General features: G+C 35.2%; 1 protein-coding gene across 1 annotated transcript in view; it reads left to right on the plus strand.

The window, feature by feature from the left end:
• Window positions 1–19277, plus strand: part of EYS (eyes shut homolog) — an 872934-nt gene that overhangs the window by 379919 nt on the left and 473738 nt on the right. Inside the window, exons 28-29 of the mRNA XM_062573097.1 lie at window positions 7783–7954; window positions 8481–8559. Of these exons, the coding sequence (XP_062429081.1) occupies window positions 7783–7954; window positions 8481–8559 (251 nt within the window). The remainder of the gene's footprint in view (window positions 1–7782; window positions 7955–8480; window positions 8560–19277) is intronic.

A 19277-nucleotide genomic window follows, 5' to 3' on the forward strand; every position in this document is an offset into this window, starting at 1 on the left:
TTATATATATAGTTTTAGTGTTTTATAAAGTGTTATATAAGGTTTTCCATATTGAACTGCGTAGGTTTAAAGAAGAGATACTTTGTTTCTTACAAATTTCAGGCTTCCAGTAACAAGTTATTTTCAACTATTTTGTAGTTTTAAAAGTAATTTAAAAGTAATTGTTTATACTTAAACTTATATTCTTAAAATGAAACTTAAAATGTAGAAAGTTTTGAACAGATTTTTGTAGCTTGTCCAGCTACAACGTGACCTCTTATAGCAATACCAACATCTATGACATTTTTATCATGATGTTTCCAGCATGCAGATTCACATTAACAGATGCTACTTAAACTAGCTATCTTCAGATTTGTCTTCCACAACCCTTTCTGCCAGTTCACTCATCTGTGAATGGAGTTATAATTCCAAACTGTGATATGTTTATGTCTAGCTTGATTTTATCAGTCATTTTAAATATGACCTTTGTCCTTCCCAGTGGGAGGCCACAGGCTGGGTGCTCCTGTGGCCGTGCTGCTGGTTTGAGCACCTGCAATGAGTCCCAGAGGCTGCTGCCTGCCCTGCTCCAGCCACAGCCACAGCCCCAGATTCCAGATTCCGGGAAGGTGTTTTGGGTGTTTTTGGAATAAGCATTTGAACTACATTGAGGCTTTTCAGTACCAGATATATTTTGCTTTTAAACTATTAAACATTAATTGGACTAACTTTAAATTCTTGACCCTCTCTATGTAATGTGTTCCATTTTACCTATATCAAGATGATTAATTTAAGAATTTATCCCATTTTTTCCAGAATGGGTTCAGACCAAGAAGATCTGACCATGTATAATGATAAGCAAAGTAATTCCCTTGGGTGGATTGCTTCTTCTCATGGTTCCATCATGCCCCAGACCTGAGTTGAAATATCTAAATATCAGACAGTGCCTGCAACTAGTTATGTTTTGTATTTGTTTGGTATGGTTATTGTGTTCATTTTCAAATTAAAGGGGCAGATATGTTCCTCAAAGGTCATGTATGTTATCTAGGGACAAAAATTAATATTTAATGAAAATAAATACTTTAAAAGTTTCAAACTAAGCAAATTACGGAAATTAATCTATTTGTATCTCAATTACACTGTTTCCTATGGCCAAATCTTACCTTGCAAAGTTCTCTTCACTTTCCTACTTGAAGTTGAAATTAAACCTTGTCTAAACCAAGATAAATATATTTACTTCAAACTAGATCCCAACTGTTCAAATTTTCTTCCATCTGATCAGTAGAAATATAACTTGATGTAATATAAGAAAGGTGAAATAATTCCTTGAAATAAATTTATTACATTAAAAGGATACAAAATAAAGTAGAACATTGAATCTCTGGTATTGCTCATTAACCTATAATAAATCTTTCTTAAGATGAAATCAACAAAAACAGGCTCAGCAACCTTATCAACCCTAGTTGTTCATGTAGCATACTCTAGAAATCTTTCATTTCAGCTAATCTAGTCATTACAGGCTGAATGAGGCAATACTAAAGTGATGTTAAAAAGACATTTTAGTGTCCACAAAATTAATGTGACTGTGACAAAATGAGTATTAGTTCTTTGCAGTCAGTTACAAATTTTAAGAGACAACATAGTTTTAGACTTGTAACATAGTCGTTTTATAATGTGGTGGTTAGGGTATATCACTTTGTGTACCAGGGCAAAGCACTAGGGCTAGTGTTTGTTATGATCCCAGCAATAAAGGCAGTCAGACTCTGTAAGATGTTGCTTAAAATAGCATTTATTGGAGCAAACAAAAGACAGGAAAAGATAATAGATAGTGTTATGACCTTTCAGATGCAGGGAACTTGAGCTGTGCATCACTGGGCAGACCTCCAGTGAGGGCACAGCACATCATGGCATGCAGTGGAGATCCTATCCATGGTCAAGTTCACTGGCATTTTGGTCTTTAGAGCTTTCACAGGATTTTCTGACAAAAAATAATTCTATTTAGTATTTATACAGTCAAAGGGATGTTCATATGAAAAACTGGTTCTTCACTTTAAAATAAAGACAAGGACATGCAAGTGGTGTAATCACTGGTGCCCAGTGGGCGCTGCCTACAGTCTCCTTTGTTGCAATTAGCTAAATAAGTCTATCCTATGGCCAAGGAATATGTACAGTGCAACACAAGCCTGAAGTCCAAGCTGTATGTGCAACACAGCACCGGCCTGTGCCTGCTCAGGTTCACTGGTGTGTGGGTCACTAACTCCTGTATCTAGGGAGTCTCTGGGTTATGATCACTACAAGCATCAAAGTGAATTTATTGGAGATAAGAGCCAAATTCTGCAGGAAAATGTCTTCCAAGAAAGCTAAAACATTTATTTGCAATGTGTTTTTGTATATATGTCTATTAAGAAAATGTATTTATGTATAGAAAATATTTCTAAGGCAGTGGAAATAAATTTATAGCTGGTAGAAATTATTACAGATTCTTTGGTATGAAATCATATTTTTTCAAGATATATCTTCAACATCTTTCTGTAATTGATAAAATACCTGAAATGTTCACCAAGTACTCCTCTTAGCTTGTCTTTGCTTTAACTGTGAAATGCTATTACCTTATTCTTCCATATACCAGTATATCCTTATATTGCATATGCTCCCAGGTAGCTTGGTTGCTATATTTTTTGCTTTGTACAACATAGAATCATTTTAAGTATTGTACAAATAATTTTGGTATTAATCTCAACCATTCATCATTTGGTTATTTTTTTTCTCTTGTGAAAAAAGTCATCTAAGAATGATCGTTGATCATTCTTGATTATGACTAAGAATGAATGTATATCCATATTTTCTATTTCTAATCCAATTAAGATTTTGAAGCTGGATTGACTACTAGTGTAGTTATTCTAGTATCTTTCCACAACTTCTGTTGATGCATTGTAATTTTTTGCAGTTATATCTTTTTTGGTGTTATCTCACTAATTAAGACAACTTTTAGAATATTATTAATTTAAAAATATTCTCAGTTAAAAATACACTGATTAACATCCTTTAACTTCATGTAAATAATATAAATACCAATAACTGTCTACTTTTATCTATCTATTTATGTAGTACTAAGTCTGCTATGAAGAAAACAAAGCTATACATACTATGATTCAAAAATCAGCAATGTGACACAAAATCACCAAAACATCTGAGAATAAAATTTTATGAAAATGCCGAGGATATTTACCAGGAGGGAGCATCTAGAGATTACCATAGATTTTTTTTTTAACAAAAATAAAAATATATGAATGTTATTTACTGTCTGACTAGTGTCAAACTGTAAGAGATTTACCAAACAAAATAAAAAGAAAAAAGCTAACTTTAAAAGTGAAACTTTGCAGACTTATGTACCTGCAGTGTAAAGAAACAAAAAAAGGATCTTAATGAAAACTGAATAGCTGAATGGTTTTGAGTGGAATACAAAATCATTATATACGTTGCATAGATTACAGAATTTGAATTGTCAGGGCATGAGCACATCAATCGTAAATCATAGGCATAATGTAAAAATATTTCCTAAAGACCTCCAAAACATTTAGTGCTAACAAGACTATAAAAGTCCATTTTGCCCATTAAAAATAATAAAGCTTTCCAAGTAAAGGCAGAATATGGAGATGCTACTAAAAGGCATTTCTGTGCTTTCCAAGAGATTCAGTCTTTTCTGGCAGAATCCAATCTCACTTGACATCTCATGTTACCAGTTTTTTTAAACTAACCTAAGCACAGAGTTGTACTATTCTAGCTTTTTAGTCCTTTTGCTGCAATGCTAAAATTCATCAGAGAGTAAAATTTTTGCATTTTTGGCTAGCAACTAGATTTTCATTACTGGCATTTAACCATCAATTTTTGTCTGACTGTTCTTTTGCTAGTCTGTCTAGGCTCCTTGCTTATGAGTAAGCTGGATTTTCTTTCCTGTGTTTTAAATGACAGACAACAATACAACTCAAGAGCAAAATGAGTAGTGCAGTACCTGCTGTCAAATTATTATTTTATCACCTGTGAAGCAGGCTGAATTATATGAATAATTATGTTTACAGCTGATATTAAGCGCGGTCTTAATTTCCCCTAATAGTAGTCATCTAAGAACTAAGCAGCTACTCTGAATCATTCATTCAGTTTTCCTCAGTAGTCATTGCCCACACCAGGGCATTCAAAGTATGATGCCTAAGATAGATGATGCAGGTCACCCTTTGAAGCTGCTTCCCTCTTCACCCATTACAGAGGGAGTTTAGAAATCTAATTTAAATCACTACGTAATTTTTAAATAGTTAAAATTTGGTGAGATGTATTACACTCTGTCTTCCCTGTCACAGTATTAATTGAATTCTGCTGTTCTTCCTCTACAAAGCAACTTGTTGTGCCGTTCAACAGAAGTCATCTATTACCAGGAATATTTTTTCACTCAAGAGCTGTAGCATATTTGATTCCAATTCAATAGCATTTTACTGATATAATCTCATTATTGTAAATGTTAAATATATTAAGTCATATCTAGATTAAATCTTCAAACAAGTTACAGAAAAGGAAAATATATAATGTACATGTTTTAAACATTTTTTTTTTATTTCTAAAGTATATAAATATTGTTTAAGTAAAAGACACTGAAGTGATTTCTGTTTTTTTCTTAAACTCTCTGTGTAAGGTTATAACTGTAAGATTTCTTTCTAAGATTGAAAGGGAAGATATAAAATATGTTTTTCCCAATACTTCTTGTCTTTCAAAACATGATTTTTATGATCACTTAGTGACACATTAGATTTAAGCACTCAGTCTTCTTCCCTACAATCAAGTAGTGGGTTTTCAGTGCATTTCCATTGCATTCATTCAGCAGTTCAGGCAAAAAATAATGAATATCATTGTAATAGTAGATCAATGTCACATAAATAAGGGCAGATCAGGAATGTATAGCAGAATCTGTTTAATTACAAGATGTTAATCATCTAAAGGAACTATAATTCTTCCTTCTTGAATAAATTATACAATAGTGGAAGCACATGTGAATATGGACTAATTATCAATCACTACTTTAACCTTTACTCTATCTTTCAGCATCAACGTATCAATATGTGTCAACTTCTTCAAATGAAAGGCTACAACCATTGAGGCATTTCAGAAAAGTTTCTAATGGATTGATTATAGAAAATCAAATTTCATTCCGTGATTTTGAGATCTGCTACTGGTATATTGCTGAATTAATCTTTAAATATCTTATAGCAAAATATATATTTTTAAAACCATAATGTAATTCATGTCGGCTTTATTTCCTTCAGTGAATGTATTAGATCTGGGAAGAGGGTAGACAACAGAAGCAATGAAAGGTAGCAATAGAAATGAATTACATATAGATTATTTATGAAGCAAATTATGTAAACTGATAAATTACAGTAAAAATGACAGCCATTGACCAAACGTATAATAGAGTTTGCTTTTTTCGGATCATAAATGTCTGCCTTAAAAATTCGGAAGAACACTAAAACTATTTTTTACAATTATTGCTTTCACATATGTCACTAGCAAAAGGAAATTATTACATTTGAATTCAGCAGCTTTAACTCTTAAAACACAGACTTGAACCTCCTAAGTAAAATCATGATTAAGGAGGAAAATGTATTTTTAAAAAACAAGTCCTATATTTTAGTAAATGTACATAGTACAATCTCCCCCAACAATCTATGTATGTAATTGCTACCCACTTCATTTGTATGTCCTCTCACTAATATAGTAAAATTAAACCTTGCTTAGACTTCTTATGAAAGCAAACTTACTTGTTGGCATAGGAAGCTATCAGTTTGGATAAGCAGCTTTGAAAAGATCAGGAATGCAAACATGACTGAGTGACAATGCAGTCAATTTATCAGCAAAGATCAGAATTTCTCATTTACCAAAAAACATAAACTTCAGAGTTGAAGATAAGGTAAACTCAAGATGTATTACTCTGTAATACAACCACTCTAACAGTGTTTTTGAAGCATTGCTTAACAAGAGTAGAACAAGAAAGCCCTATGTTGAAGCCTATGTTTTCTTTCCTAGAGCTGACTTACAGGAAAAATGCCTCTTTGATATTACATATTCTGTAACAAAATAGATGAACTTGACTGTTCTATTCTTGAATTGAGATTTTGGCAACATATTCACAAAATATCTTTTTCTGAGAAGTTTAGGTTCTTATATATAGGGAAATCAAATAAGACACTGCTATTGCAGAGAATGTGACAGTGCAAATGAATGGGAGCGTCCAAGGAACATGAATGTTCGGAGCTATTGTTTGCTGAATGAGTGCATTGGACAGGGGAGAACAGGTTTCAGAATTGCTTTTTAAGTTTTACCAGTATATGACTTAGCATATCACAAATACTACTGTGCCAAGATTTGGTCAAACACAGAATCGTGTGGCAGCCCCTCTCAGAGAGCTCCCTTTCCTGGGGGTTACGTTCAATTTTCTCAATGCTTTCCACTACAGCACAACTCCAGTGCTCTAAGACTGCTGGGGCTGTGGCCATAGGCTTCGAAATAGAGTCCAGGCTGTTGTTTTGTCTATGCCTCAATTAGAAAGCTAAGAGAATATTGTGAAGAAATCAATTTCCTCAAATGCATACAGTATTTGTAAAGACTCAACATTCATATTAATGTTAATATTACACTGCCAATCTTCCTTATATAAAAACATTCACCGTGATCTTTCATTAAGTCTTACTTGTAGGTCTGTTAATAGGCTTATTGCAAACTCTTGTTTTTGATCTTTGCCTAATACATGTGGACTAGAGAAAGGTTAGGGCATCTGTGTGCTTCTTCCTTGCTATGAATTCCTTTCTTCAAAAGCTACTAGTACTTGGGTGCAGAGCAATGAGAAAAGACTACAGGAGCTTTTCATTACTCGGTCACATCTGCATATACAATAAGAGTGGTTATTTTCAGTTGCGATTGAGGTACTTAAGTAAATACCTCATTAAAGAGAGGCAAGAAATGCCTCTCACATTCATTGCGAAATGGAGCACCAGAGGAAGAGCTGTAACTTCTGGCTGCTAAGCTCTTTGCTCCATAGCAGCTCCTTTTGTCTTACGCACTCTTTTTCTCTCCTTCATACCTCCCATGTCCCACACACCTGCAAAAACAGAGTAATGATCTTGTGTTATCCCTAGGTCAGTGTTTGTTGTTAATTAGTATTTTGTAAAGTACTTTGAGATGTTTAAATGGAAGATGTGTGGCATTAATTTGCAGCAAAATTACAAGCAGAAAAGTATACCACCATATCTCTCATAATGAATGTCTTCATAAAGAATTCAAAGCATTTTCTGTCTTGCATCATTTACTTAAAGCCTCTGCATTTTAAATTCAGTTTGAGAACATAATTATTACAGTTAGTTCACCACCAAGACATACATCATTTTAATTCTATACTCCCCTCGTAGGAAACCTGTGCTATTCATCTTTCTAATAACTGTGTACAAAAAAATCCTCTTGAACTTTCATTTTCTCTATTTAGCTGTTCTACTTCCAAGCTGACTGTCAAAGCCAAGTCCTTTCTTGCCTTTCTACATTTACAGATGTTTTCAATGTGATATATTGCAATAAACCCACTTTTTTTTGGTGTTTGCGTGTATAGAGAAGCCAGTGGGATATTCTTGCTGATGAGTATAGTGAATTATACGAACAATGTAGGTAAATAAAAACAGATTATTTGGAATTTACAATAGGAATAGATAAATTTATTTAACTTGAGCTAAAGTTTAAAGCTTACTTGTAACTGCTCTGTTTTTTATACAGGTGATAGATGTGAAGTAAATATAGATGAATGTATATCTGCTCCTTGCCTCAACAATGGAAATTGCATTGATGACATCAGTTCCTACAAGTGTCACTGTAAGAGAGGTTTTATTGGAACAAAGTGCGAGATAAATGTTAATGAATGCTTGCCAGATCCTTGTCTTCATGGAAGGTGGTTATTTTTATTTAACTATTATTATCTGCAAGATAATATACTTTACTAGTAATATTTAAAATTTAATGACATGGGAAGGTTGATTAATATAGTTTTAATTATGTTCTTTCATAAAATAAGAGTACAAGCACAGTTAAAAATGACAGATGTTGCCTGTTTAAGCTAATGTAATATATTGTTACATTACCTCAGTTCCTCTTTCATTTATGTTCATTAGCATAAAGTAGTTTTTAGTAAATGTGGATTAATTAATCTTTAATATACTTAAAGGCAAATCTTTAGCTACTGCATACCAACAGGTTGAAATTGGAAGGTATCTTTTAATATGAGACTCAGTATCATTTTAAAAACCTTCAGTATCTATAATATACACATCTGAAACCCATTATAAAAGCTAATTTAAAAATTCTGTGGATTTCAGCAGATTACATCAGACCAATATTTTGAAATGTATTGAATAATACAAGTAGTACTAAATCCAGAGGAACATAGCATCATCTGAAACTGCTATTTTGTTTTTCAGATGTATAGATCTCATTGATGGATATGAATGTTCCTGTGAGTCAGGATGGACCAGCTTGAGATGTGAGATAAATATTAATGTATGTCTTCGTATTTTACTTTAATTATAGGGGAAATGGTAATATGCCACTTGAAACTCATTTTTTTATTTAAGTAACTTGTGAATGCTTTGGCTTATTGAAAATGCATGACGGAAATGCGATTGTTTCAAATACATTCTGAAAAGCTCATTGTTTTTTCTAATATGAAACTGCATTAGAAAGAGCATTGAGCAAATGTCTAAAGATCTTTAAAAGTGAAATGTGAGTGAAAAATCTGAAAATCCACAGAAAACTAAGCCAACATCCCCTGAAAATCATTTATCCCTCAGTTTAAAATGGATGATACAACTATCTCATTTACACTGCAAGCCCCATTTGCTGTAGCTTAACTCTGTATTTGAATAGTAAACCTCAGGATGCAATATTCTACACTAAAATTAGGCATGATTCATGCTTCAAGTTTCAAGCTCCAGCTAACTGGAATTCTATGAGATAGAACTATGGCATACAAAATACACTGCCCACTCCCTCCTCTTAAGTTCAAGAATATTTTTGCATTACCATGGGGAATGGCTACAGATAGGAAGGATGTTCAAGTCTATATCAAAAAGATTCCTGTGGTCAGCAAACCGGCTTCTAGAAAATCACTGTACCTGGCATAACAATAAACACCTCTTAGAAAACTGACCACATTTAAGGGAAGAGCATGGCTTTTTAGACTATTTGAGGTTTTATGACAAACATATTTCAAGAGAGAGTTCTCAGATCCTGAGGATTTGGTCCTTTTAAATGAGTTTGGTCTAATGAGAAGGCCTGGCTTCAAATCTGCCTCCTTTGGGGTTATTTGACTTCTGCTATTGTGCATCTGAATTGTCAGGAACAAGTACAAAATGTTATACAAGCTTCTTTTAAACTTCTATGTGTAGAGGACATTCCTGGATTTTGATATACAGCTAAAAGTACCAGATAGCTAAAAAAGCCTTATGTTACATAAAAGAAGAACAGTCTATAACTTTTCTGTTGGAAATACATGACAGTCTCACACAAGGAGTAAATCTAGCTGGAACTATCCTCCAACTTCCCTTTAGAGAAAGAAAAGGCCAGAAAATAAGTAATTCAAATAAATAGAGTGTGCATCGTGATATAATATTGCAGATCTATGTGATTATCAGCTGTTGCCAATATTAATGCAGAATACCCCTAGGCAGTATTTTCTCTAGCAACATCAGTGATTTACACTTTCCTCCCTTATGAGAGAATGAGAGATTAAATGACCTGTAGACAACTGCAAAAAATCATATTCAAAATATAACCACCTTTCATACAGAGGTGTTTGAAAATGCATAGATTAGAAATTCATAGGAAGAAACAATATATATATATATATATACATTCGACAGATAAGTCTGTCAGAAGGATGGCTTCATTTTTTTATATTCTTTCTATTTGCACACAGTGTGCTTCCCAGATTAGACTATGCTGCAGGTGTCATATTTTTAAAGGCTACAGTTCTGCCTTCATCTTAATCAGGCATATATATCATGCCTATGCGACTCTTGCAGAAATCAGCACGGCTTCATGAATGTGTAGTGGTGTTCACATCTGGATAATAATGCTAGGTTTGTGATTGTTTTTCTCTAGATTAATATCTACCAGTTCATTTATTTAAAAAAAGAAAGTCAAGAATACATCCATGTACATATATTTCAATACTTGCTTCACTTGAAGTTATATTTCTGTGTATGAAGGTATATGCAACTAAGCTGATTCAAATAACTAATTTAAAAATAAAATATGTGTATATACATATATATATATTTCCCTAGAGATACTCTAGATGTCATAATATTTTATCTTTAATCTGAACTTTTCATCCTCTACATATGATTGTAATAACATTCACAAGCAAATATACCTCAAGACTTTCTTCGGTTGTGTAATACTTCTAGGAGAAAAATAAGAAACACTTTATAAAGATATAGCCTATAACTTCTGCATATCTCATATGAACTATGTATGTAGGGACTTTCCTGTCTGCTTTGGTTTTCATGGGTTTTCATATATAGATTTCATATTTTATGCAAGAAAAAGACAAAGAACCATACCCACTGCGTGAATTAGCTGTAATAAATGTGGTTTCTTTTGACAATTTACTGTTTTTGAATTTGGGAGGTGTGAAAGCAAATACCTGAAAATTGATCTTTTGTGGTGTATGTAAAGATAGATTGCTAGTATAGTTAGTGGAATATTAGTGATAAATGTTATTTCCTATTTATTTGGGCTTTTTCTTTTTCTATAACTGGTGACAAATTAGTGGTTCTTTTTCCATGCTTAGCTGAGGGCATCTCATGCTGTTAGAAAAGGTAACAATAACTATTCTGAGTCTTTATACTGCAGAATATTTAACTTGTTGATGCTCCTGCTTGTACCTGATGGAAGGCTGGGATCAGACAGTCTAGGAGAAGAAATTATTCAGTTAGAACAACTGATGGTCAAATGGAGTCACAGCACAATACTGTGATGATCCAAACAAATAAGCAGTTATTCACCAGGAATTACAGGACTACTCAAAAGACAGGAAACTCAGCAGCTATGTAATTCATTATCTGAAATTTGGAATTTGGAAGAACAGCAAGATTTAGCTTGCCTAACTTGAGATGTCCTGTGAAAGCTAGTTGTCTATGCACCCATAGCATACACATGTATGGTAAACACGAACTATTACTTTGAAAGTATTCATTGATGAGGATACAAAGAATCTCAGATAAGTGTGATCATATTGTGTGTACATGTGGAGGACTTCTTTACAATCCTGAGTATTTCCTACCAATCACTAACTAGTTTAAAAAGAGCTGAGCAAAGTAAGTAGTTTCTTCAAAGAAGAAGTTAAAGTAATGTATATTTTCAAAAACCAGCATAATTTAAGTTCAGGATGCAGACAGATTGATCCAATAGCAAGGAGGGACTTACCCACTGTATTGCACAAAGTACATCATGCATAATTACCCACCCATAGGGTAGGTTTAATATATATAACTGTGCAAGGAGCTACTGACACTGAGGTGATAGGTTTGTCCTCTAAATGTGAGAATGGCTGGACTGGAGCATTCTTGTATATGGAGAAATGATAGAGAAATAGACAACAGAGATTAGAGTAGTAGAGAGTAATAAATAAATTGGTAAATGGATAATACCTATAGGAATCTCCATTGTGGTAAGGCCTGACTTGATTGCTGGAATTCTTTGTCAGTAAACACTGATATCGATAAAGGGCATCAAGCGGACATAATATATTTGGATTTTCAAAAAACTTTTAATGAGGTTGAACAAAAATATTTTTAAAGAAACTAAGCTGCCATGGCATTAGAGGAGAAATTCACTTCTGGACTGAAAGCTGTTTAAAGGGTGAGAAGTGAAGACAGAGCTTAATGGACACTTCTTAGGAAAAAGAAGGGCCATCAGCATGGTCTGCCACGATTGGTGGTGGGAATGGCTTTCTTATGCCTCTTTGTCAGGAGGCTGCAGAAGAAAGTGAAGAATGAAATACTCAAATTTGAGGCATATACTAACTTCTTTTGAGTAGTCAAAGGATGAGCCATGGTGAGGAATACCAGAAGGAGCTCACAAAATGGAACGAGAAAGTGAGAAAGTGATAGATAAAACTTCAGTGTAAAATAATGTATCTAGGGGAAACATGCCAACAGCTGAATTCAGAACTGGCAGTTACAACTCAAGAAAGAAATATTGGAGCAATCGTTGGCAGTTCTCTGAAACCAATGTGCAGTCACAGTCCAAAACAGCGAAAAAACACTGAGAATCATCAGAAAGGGTACTGCGAGCAAAATGGAGGGCATCATTTCCTTGTTATGTGAAACCTAGATGGGCTCGTATCTTGGGTACTGTATGCAGTTCTGGACCTTGCATTTCAAGAAGGTCATGGCAGGTAGAGAAGGTGCAGAGGAGAGATCAAGGGGTCAAATAGCTGCCTTATGAGGAGAGATTTTAAAATTGAAACTATTCAATTTGCAGAGGAGAAGGCTGAGGGGAATATAATTAAATCTTAGAAACCCACGGAATTGGTAGGCAAGCTGAAATAGAAAAATTCTTCATCAGATCCTGCAATAAAAGAACTAGAGGCACTTGATGAAATTAGTAGGAGAAAAGTTTGAAAAAGTTTGAAAGAGATAAAAGTATTTTCACGGAAGGCAGAGAACTTCTAGAACTTGTTGCCACAGGAAGCCAGTGAGGCAGGCGATTGTGCAGTGAGTTCAACAAGATTAGACAAGGTCCTGGAGGATAGGATCATAAATGAATAAGAAATGAACCAGTCAGGAAAGTACTGGTCAGCATCTCTGATTCAACAGTTTTGGATGCTGGGGGATGCATGAGAAACAGACTGTAGCAAGTGGCCAGGTTCACATGATCTTCCTAAACAGTCTTTCCTTCTCCTGCTGTGAGAGATACAATACTGGGCCAAATGGATCATTATGTTCTGTAATCTTGTTTTAAAAAATACTTACTTCTTTGTAACTTTCTCTTCTTCTTGTGTCTATTATCCAAAATTCCAAAGCAAAATACTGTCATTTTAAACCCATTTTAAATTGAATTACTTTGAAAAACGATAACATTTTGAAAAATGAAAGTTTTTTGCCATTCATTTCACAAAATGCTTTGTGTACATTTAGTCCATTAAAAGAAACAACAATTTGGGAAGTTAAGAATCATACAAAATGGATATTTAAATATATTAATGGCAAATTTTACAAGGAAAAAAATAGTTACAATAATTTTGCTAAGTAGAAAAATGGAACAAAGTGAAACAAAAAAAATATAAGTTAAACAAGAAATGGACATCTGGAGCACTCATCTTTAAAAACATCTCAGTATATTCTTAATGTAAATCTCAAATTTGTACAAGGCAGTAATACTGTGGAGATTTATCTGAAATGAATGCATGTGAACTGGAAAGTTCATAACTTAGTGAACCACACAATTTAAACTAAGTATTTTTTTAATCTTAGCAAAGGAAACCTAGGTCTTCTGGTCTTAATAGCAGTCATCATTACATCAGATGATTGCACTTGTGATAAATTAAACAAATTAAACCATGGTAGACTATCTTTCAAAGGAACTGAAATGCATATATATTATGTTCCTCACTAATGCACTGAACCATAACTATTTTACATAACCTATAAAAATCATATTAATACATTAAATTGTACATTTCTTACAAAGTAATACTGTGTATTTAGCTATTTTAGAAATCTAGATTAAGGGTACATTAAAAATTGCACATCGTATTTTTCATATATGACACTTTAATGAATGAATTAATCAGTTTATAAAGCATTTATTTACAGCATTGATTTTATTTCTCCCTCTTTTTTAAAATTCTAACCCATACTTTAATCCTATGACTCCTGTTTATCACAAAAACCTCTGTCTCTAACCAGACATTCATTTCAGCCCCAATTCTTTAATTAGACGACTCCTGCAAGTGTCTTTCTTTTCTGTTGCAGTATCTATTTTTGAAATCCTTTCATATCTCTTTCTTTTCAACTCCATCAAATTTAAGTTTTAAAGCTCTGTCTAGTTCTACCTTCAGCAAATTAGTAACTTCTACCTTGAATGCATTTTTATCACAAATATCAGGATTCTTTCTTCTACTCCCTGAACTGATGTTTACACCATTACCTTTTTTTCTGTTACAACTCCTTCCTTACAGTTAATCACTTCATCGTTATCCACAAAGAAATCAAACAGCAAACTGTATTTGGGGCTTTATATTGTAAGTATTTGCAGAAACAGATACTAATTAGATGGCATAATAAAATGCACTACATACAAGTATGTCAAAATATAAATCGGTGTGGGTTAGAAGAGTGGACCCTGAGGTGGATTGAGAACTGTCTGAAAGGCAGAGCTCAGAGGGTCGTCATCAGTAGCGTGGAGTCCAGCTGGAGGCCTGTGGCATGTGATGTCCCCAGGGCTCAGTCCTGGGTCCCATCCTGTTTAACTTCTTCATCAGTGACCTGGATGAGGGGACAGAGTGCCTCCTCTGCAAGTTTGCTGATGATACCAAGCTGGGAGGAGTGGCTGACACACCAGAGGGCTGTGCTGCCATTCAGAGAGACCTGGACAGGCTGGAGAGCTGGGCGGAGAGGAACCTCCTGAGGTTCAGCAAGGGCAAGTGCAGAGTCCTGCACCTAAGGAGGAATAACTCCATGAACCAGTACAAGCTGGGGCTGACCTTCTGGAGAGCAGCTCTGCAGAGAAGGACCTGGGAGTGCTGGTGGATGACAAGATGACCATGAGCCAGCAATGTGCCCTTGTGGCCAGGAAGGCCAACAATATCCTGGGGTGCATTAGGAAGAGTGTTGCCAGCAGATCGAGGAAGGTGATCCTGCCCCTCTACTCAGCACTGGGGAGGCCTCATGAGTCACACAGCACAGGGAGTGCTGTGTCCAGTTCTGGGCTCCCCACTACAAGAGAGACATGGAGCTACTGGGGAGAGCCCAGCACAGGGCTACAAAGATGATCAGAGGGCTGGAGCACCTGCCCTATGAGGAACGGCTGCGAGAGCTGGGCCTGTTTAGCCTCCAGAAGAGAAGCCTGAGGGGGGATCTTGTCAATGTGTACAGGTACCTGAAGAGAGGGTGTCAAGGGGTCCGGGGACAAACTCTTTTCAGTTGTCCCATGTGACAGGACAAGAGGCAATGGGCAGAAATTGAAGCACAGGAAGTTCCGCCTGACCGTGAGGGGGAATTTCTTCCCTGTGAGAGTGACGGAGCCCTGGCCCAGGTTGCCCAGAGAGGTTGTGGAGTCTCCTTCTCTGGAGATCTTCAAGGCCCGCCTGGATGCGACCCTGTCTACCATGCTCTAGGTGCCCCTGCTGTGTGGGGAGGTTGGACTAGATGATCTCCAGAGGTCCCTTCCAACCTTACTGATTCGATGAGTCTATGAATAGTTTGAGTATATTTGCAGCAGGATAGTGGAATTGCATATAATATTTATATTCTCAGTCCTCTATAATTCCCTCATTTGGTATAAAGTAAAACTCCATTTAGATAAAGAATACATCTATCATCAGGAATATTTTTTTTTCCTTCGGATCTCTTTTGTACAACTAGTTCCTGACTTATTGTTAAAAATAATTTTAATAATTTTAATATTTTAATCATTTTAAAGTTATCTTATTCAGATACAATTTCACAGGAAAAATAATAAAACATTATCCTTATCAAAGAAAAAGTCATCGTACTAATTTTTAAGATGTACTTGGAGACTTTGTTTTAAAAAACAGTTGAATTGACACATTATTTGAAAAAAGTGATTTTTCATTATTTTTATGCATTTGCTAAAATGTGTCCCTTTGTAATTATTTCAAGCTAATTATTTTAATTTTGTCTTTGGAAATGATATAATGTGGTATATAGGGAATTGCAATTTCTTAGACAAATAAACCTCATTTTCACAGAGGGATGTCAGCATGGAGACACAGAGTTGGATCAGGGAACTATATGGCTTTAGCATGGTGCCTTTCCAGGTCAGCTGGTAGAGTCCAGATTTCAGAACATTTTCCTACCAGCAGAACCAGTGGACTTTACCATGCCAGGTAGTCTGTCTTAAGGTACAGTCATACATGGGTATGTTCTGGTGCAGAACAGATTCACTACACCATTACATTCAGAGAGCAGGAAAGAATATGTTATTGTAATATAGTAATTCTAGTGGATCTGGTGAAATTTGAACAAAGGACTTTTGACAAAAAATACCCTTGAAAGAGTCACAAGAACTAGAAAATTAGTATTCTTTCACTCTTTCACATTGGCTTTTATGTGAGGAAATTGTTATGTGGAGGAAGCTGATGGGGACTTGAATGTATTGTGACAATAATTTAGTAAAGATGAAGCTAGAAAATCACTGTTGTGTTCTCGTATTAGAAATACATATATTCCTCTCACAGCTACATGGAACCTAACGCTTCAATTTAACTTGCATCTGGCTAAAACATATGTTTTAGAAAGGTATCCAGTTTTTATTTAAAAACATAAAAGGAAGGTAGATAACCACTTCTGGCAGATTTACAGTAGCTGACTCAGTATCGAAGTCGTACCTTCTCTTTTGTTAGATATATCTGAATATGGGTTCCAGCTATTGGTTCTTGTACTGACTTTCTCTAAGAATTAAAATACTTCTTAATGGCTAATACTTCTTGTGAAAATATCTGTGCACTGCCACTATATGCATCTCAATTTTCTTTGTGATAACCTAAACCTGAGAACACTCATAGACCCATCAACAGTTTTGGAACTTCTTACAGCAAAGAACTCATCCTAATTACTGTTTTTAACAGGTAGAAAAGGATCTGTGCCTCATGAATTTGTCAATCAATTTGAAGCCATATACATTATTTATGTTTTGGGCACTATCATGTGAAAATGATGTTTGTGATGTAATGATGAGCTGGGAAGGGGGATATTGCTGTGCTGTGACATGTGAACACTAGGTATCAGTCCCATACTTCATGACATGGGCAGAATGGGCAGAGCACCCCAGATTCAGATTAGTAAGGAACGCTCTTATTTTGTTCAGTAATGGTGGAAGGAACAAATTCCTGTGCAGAAGGAGCAAACCAGCAAGATGAGGCCAGAGAAGCAGCTGGCTCCTATATCCTTGTGGTTTCCTTGGAGATGGATGGCTGCTGGATGGCTAATTTGGCTAAAGCTACCTGTGAAAGAAAAGAGCCAGAAATCAGAAAGAAAAGGAAAAGACAGAGGGCAAGGGTGGCTGCAGAAAAAAAGCTAGGCAACACAGCTCAGTTTGGGCAGGTTACTTCCTCTGTTCTGACAAAAAAGTGGATTTCTGTGCAGTCCGTAAATAAATAGGATTGCACCAAAGAATTACCTGAATTATCTCAATTTCTCTTCTTAAGGGACGCAGTCTCCAAGTCCTGAAGTACTGTGTAATTGCTTGGGCAAGAGTACAATAGGCCTATGGGCCCAGACTGATTTTGAATTTGGAGAAGCTCTTACACACAGAGCCTATACACTACAGCAGCAACATGAAACCTTTATGCCTCCTGCTTATGCTCAGATGAGCCGAAGAGGACAAAGAACAAGATTTTCTGCATTCTCAGAGAAGCCTAAAAGTTGTAGTGGCACTTAAAAGAAGAAAACTGAGAGAATAATAATGAAAAAAGGAGTCACTGTTTCTTGGAAGTCCTGAGGGACCAAAAAAAAAAAAAATGAAAGAGGAAAAAAGCTATCATCATTTCTACTGCTCCCCAGTCTTTTGCTTTTTAAGTGGAATGTCTGCTGTGAACCATAACAAGGAATTTCAAAGTCATTTGTTTGACTTTGGGAGGAGTTGAGTTTAGTTTTGATCCTTGTCTTGGTTTGGGGGTTTTGTGCTTTTTTTTTTTTTTTTTTTTTTTTTTCCCCAGCAGTCTCTGCCTGTAAATTGCTGCTAGAACTTACATAAAATCTTAATAGCAGCAAATGTATTGAGGCACTTTCTCTATACACGTAGCGTGTACCTTGAAATACATGGTGATGGAGATAGATGCATTGGCAATTCTGTTCCAGAAGTGAACTATTCTTGATCATGGTACATTCATGCTTATCTCTTCATAGTCTGTTGAAATTTTTCATGTACATCTTATGTACTGGCTATGTCAGAATTACCACGTCCCACACATGAGACCTTTTTATGCTGCTACTACATCCAAAAACTTTGAAAATACAATATCTGACAAAGGAAAATGCTGATTTGTGCCTACTCTGCTGAATACACTGCTGTCCAGTGTGGTATTCGGAACCTAAGCCAATGTATCTTGATTATATTCTTCTCATGATTACTTCACAAGGTTATTTATTTTAAAAAATGAAGTAATGTTACATTAATAAAGGACAAATTTCTCCAGAGAAATGCTCCTGCTGCCACAAGGTCAAGTTAAAATAAATATATTTTGGGGGGAAAAAAAAATACACTTTCTAAAATGCCTTAAAAGGACTTGTGCTAAAAATAGTTATATATTCTTTAGATTCTTTTTTCATGCTATTCTGATTTTATTTTTTTTTTTTTTTTTTTTTTTTTTTTTTGTATCTTTAACTAGCTTTTAAACACTTCAGTCAGACTTCAGGGATTTCAGTCTATCCTTTCTCAGAGTCTCTGCTGACTTACACATCTCCCATGTCCCCATCCTCATCCAGTTCTTCTCTCCACACTAGTTTTCCAGTTAAGCCTGCATAGCTGATTGTGCGGCATTTTAGAAAATTAGATTTAAGAAAGCATAAAATAAGTATTTCTCTCTCTCTCTCTCTCTCTCATAACAGTTAGTTTAATCCATTATTCTACATAACTTAGGAGATAGTGCATTATGGTTTGGGGTAGGGAAAAACAGGGAGAAAAGAATTAACAATATCCTAAGCCAGAACTGCCTTTGAAACATTCATAATCTGAAACCGCTGACTGAAGTACGATTCCTAAAGATGTCTATCCCTCTTTGACTTCAGTCAGAACTGAATATCAAATTAATTTTAGGCTTTGGGTTTGGAGTGCTGTTAAAGAACGGACTGTACATTTCTGTTCTGTAACATAATCTATGGATTTTCAATTGTTATAAAGATGCTAAATAAATAGTATGGTGTCTAGTGACTGTAATGGAAGTTCCCTTCCATTACAGCTAAAGCTCATAACACCATATCACTCCTTTCAGCCAAAAATGGGCTCCATAAGAAAGGAAGGGAAAA

The sequence above is a fragment of the Rhea pennata genome, chromosome 3 (assembly GCF_028389875.1).
Source record: "Rhea pennata isolate bPtePen1 chromosome 3, bPtePen1.pri, whole genome shotgun sequence".
Taxonomy (NCBI): domain Eukaryota; kingdom Metazoa; phylum Chordata; class Aves; order Rheiformes; family Rheidae; genus Rhea; species Rhea pennata.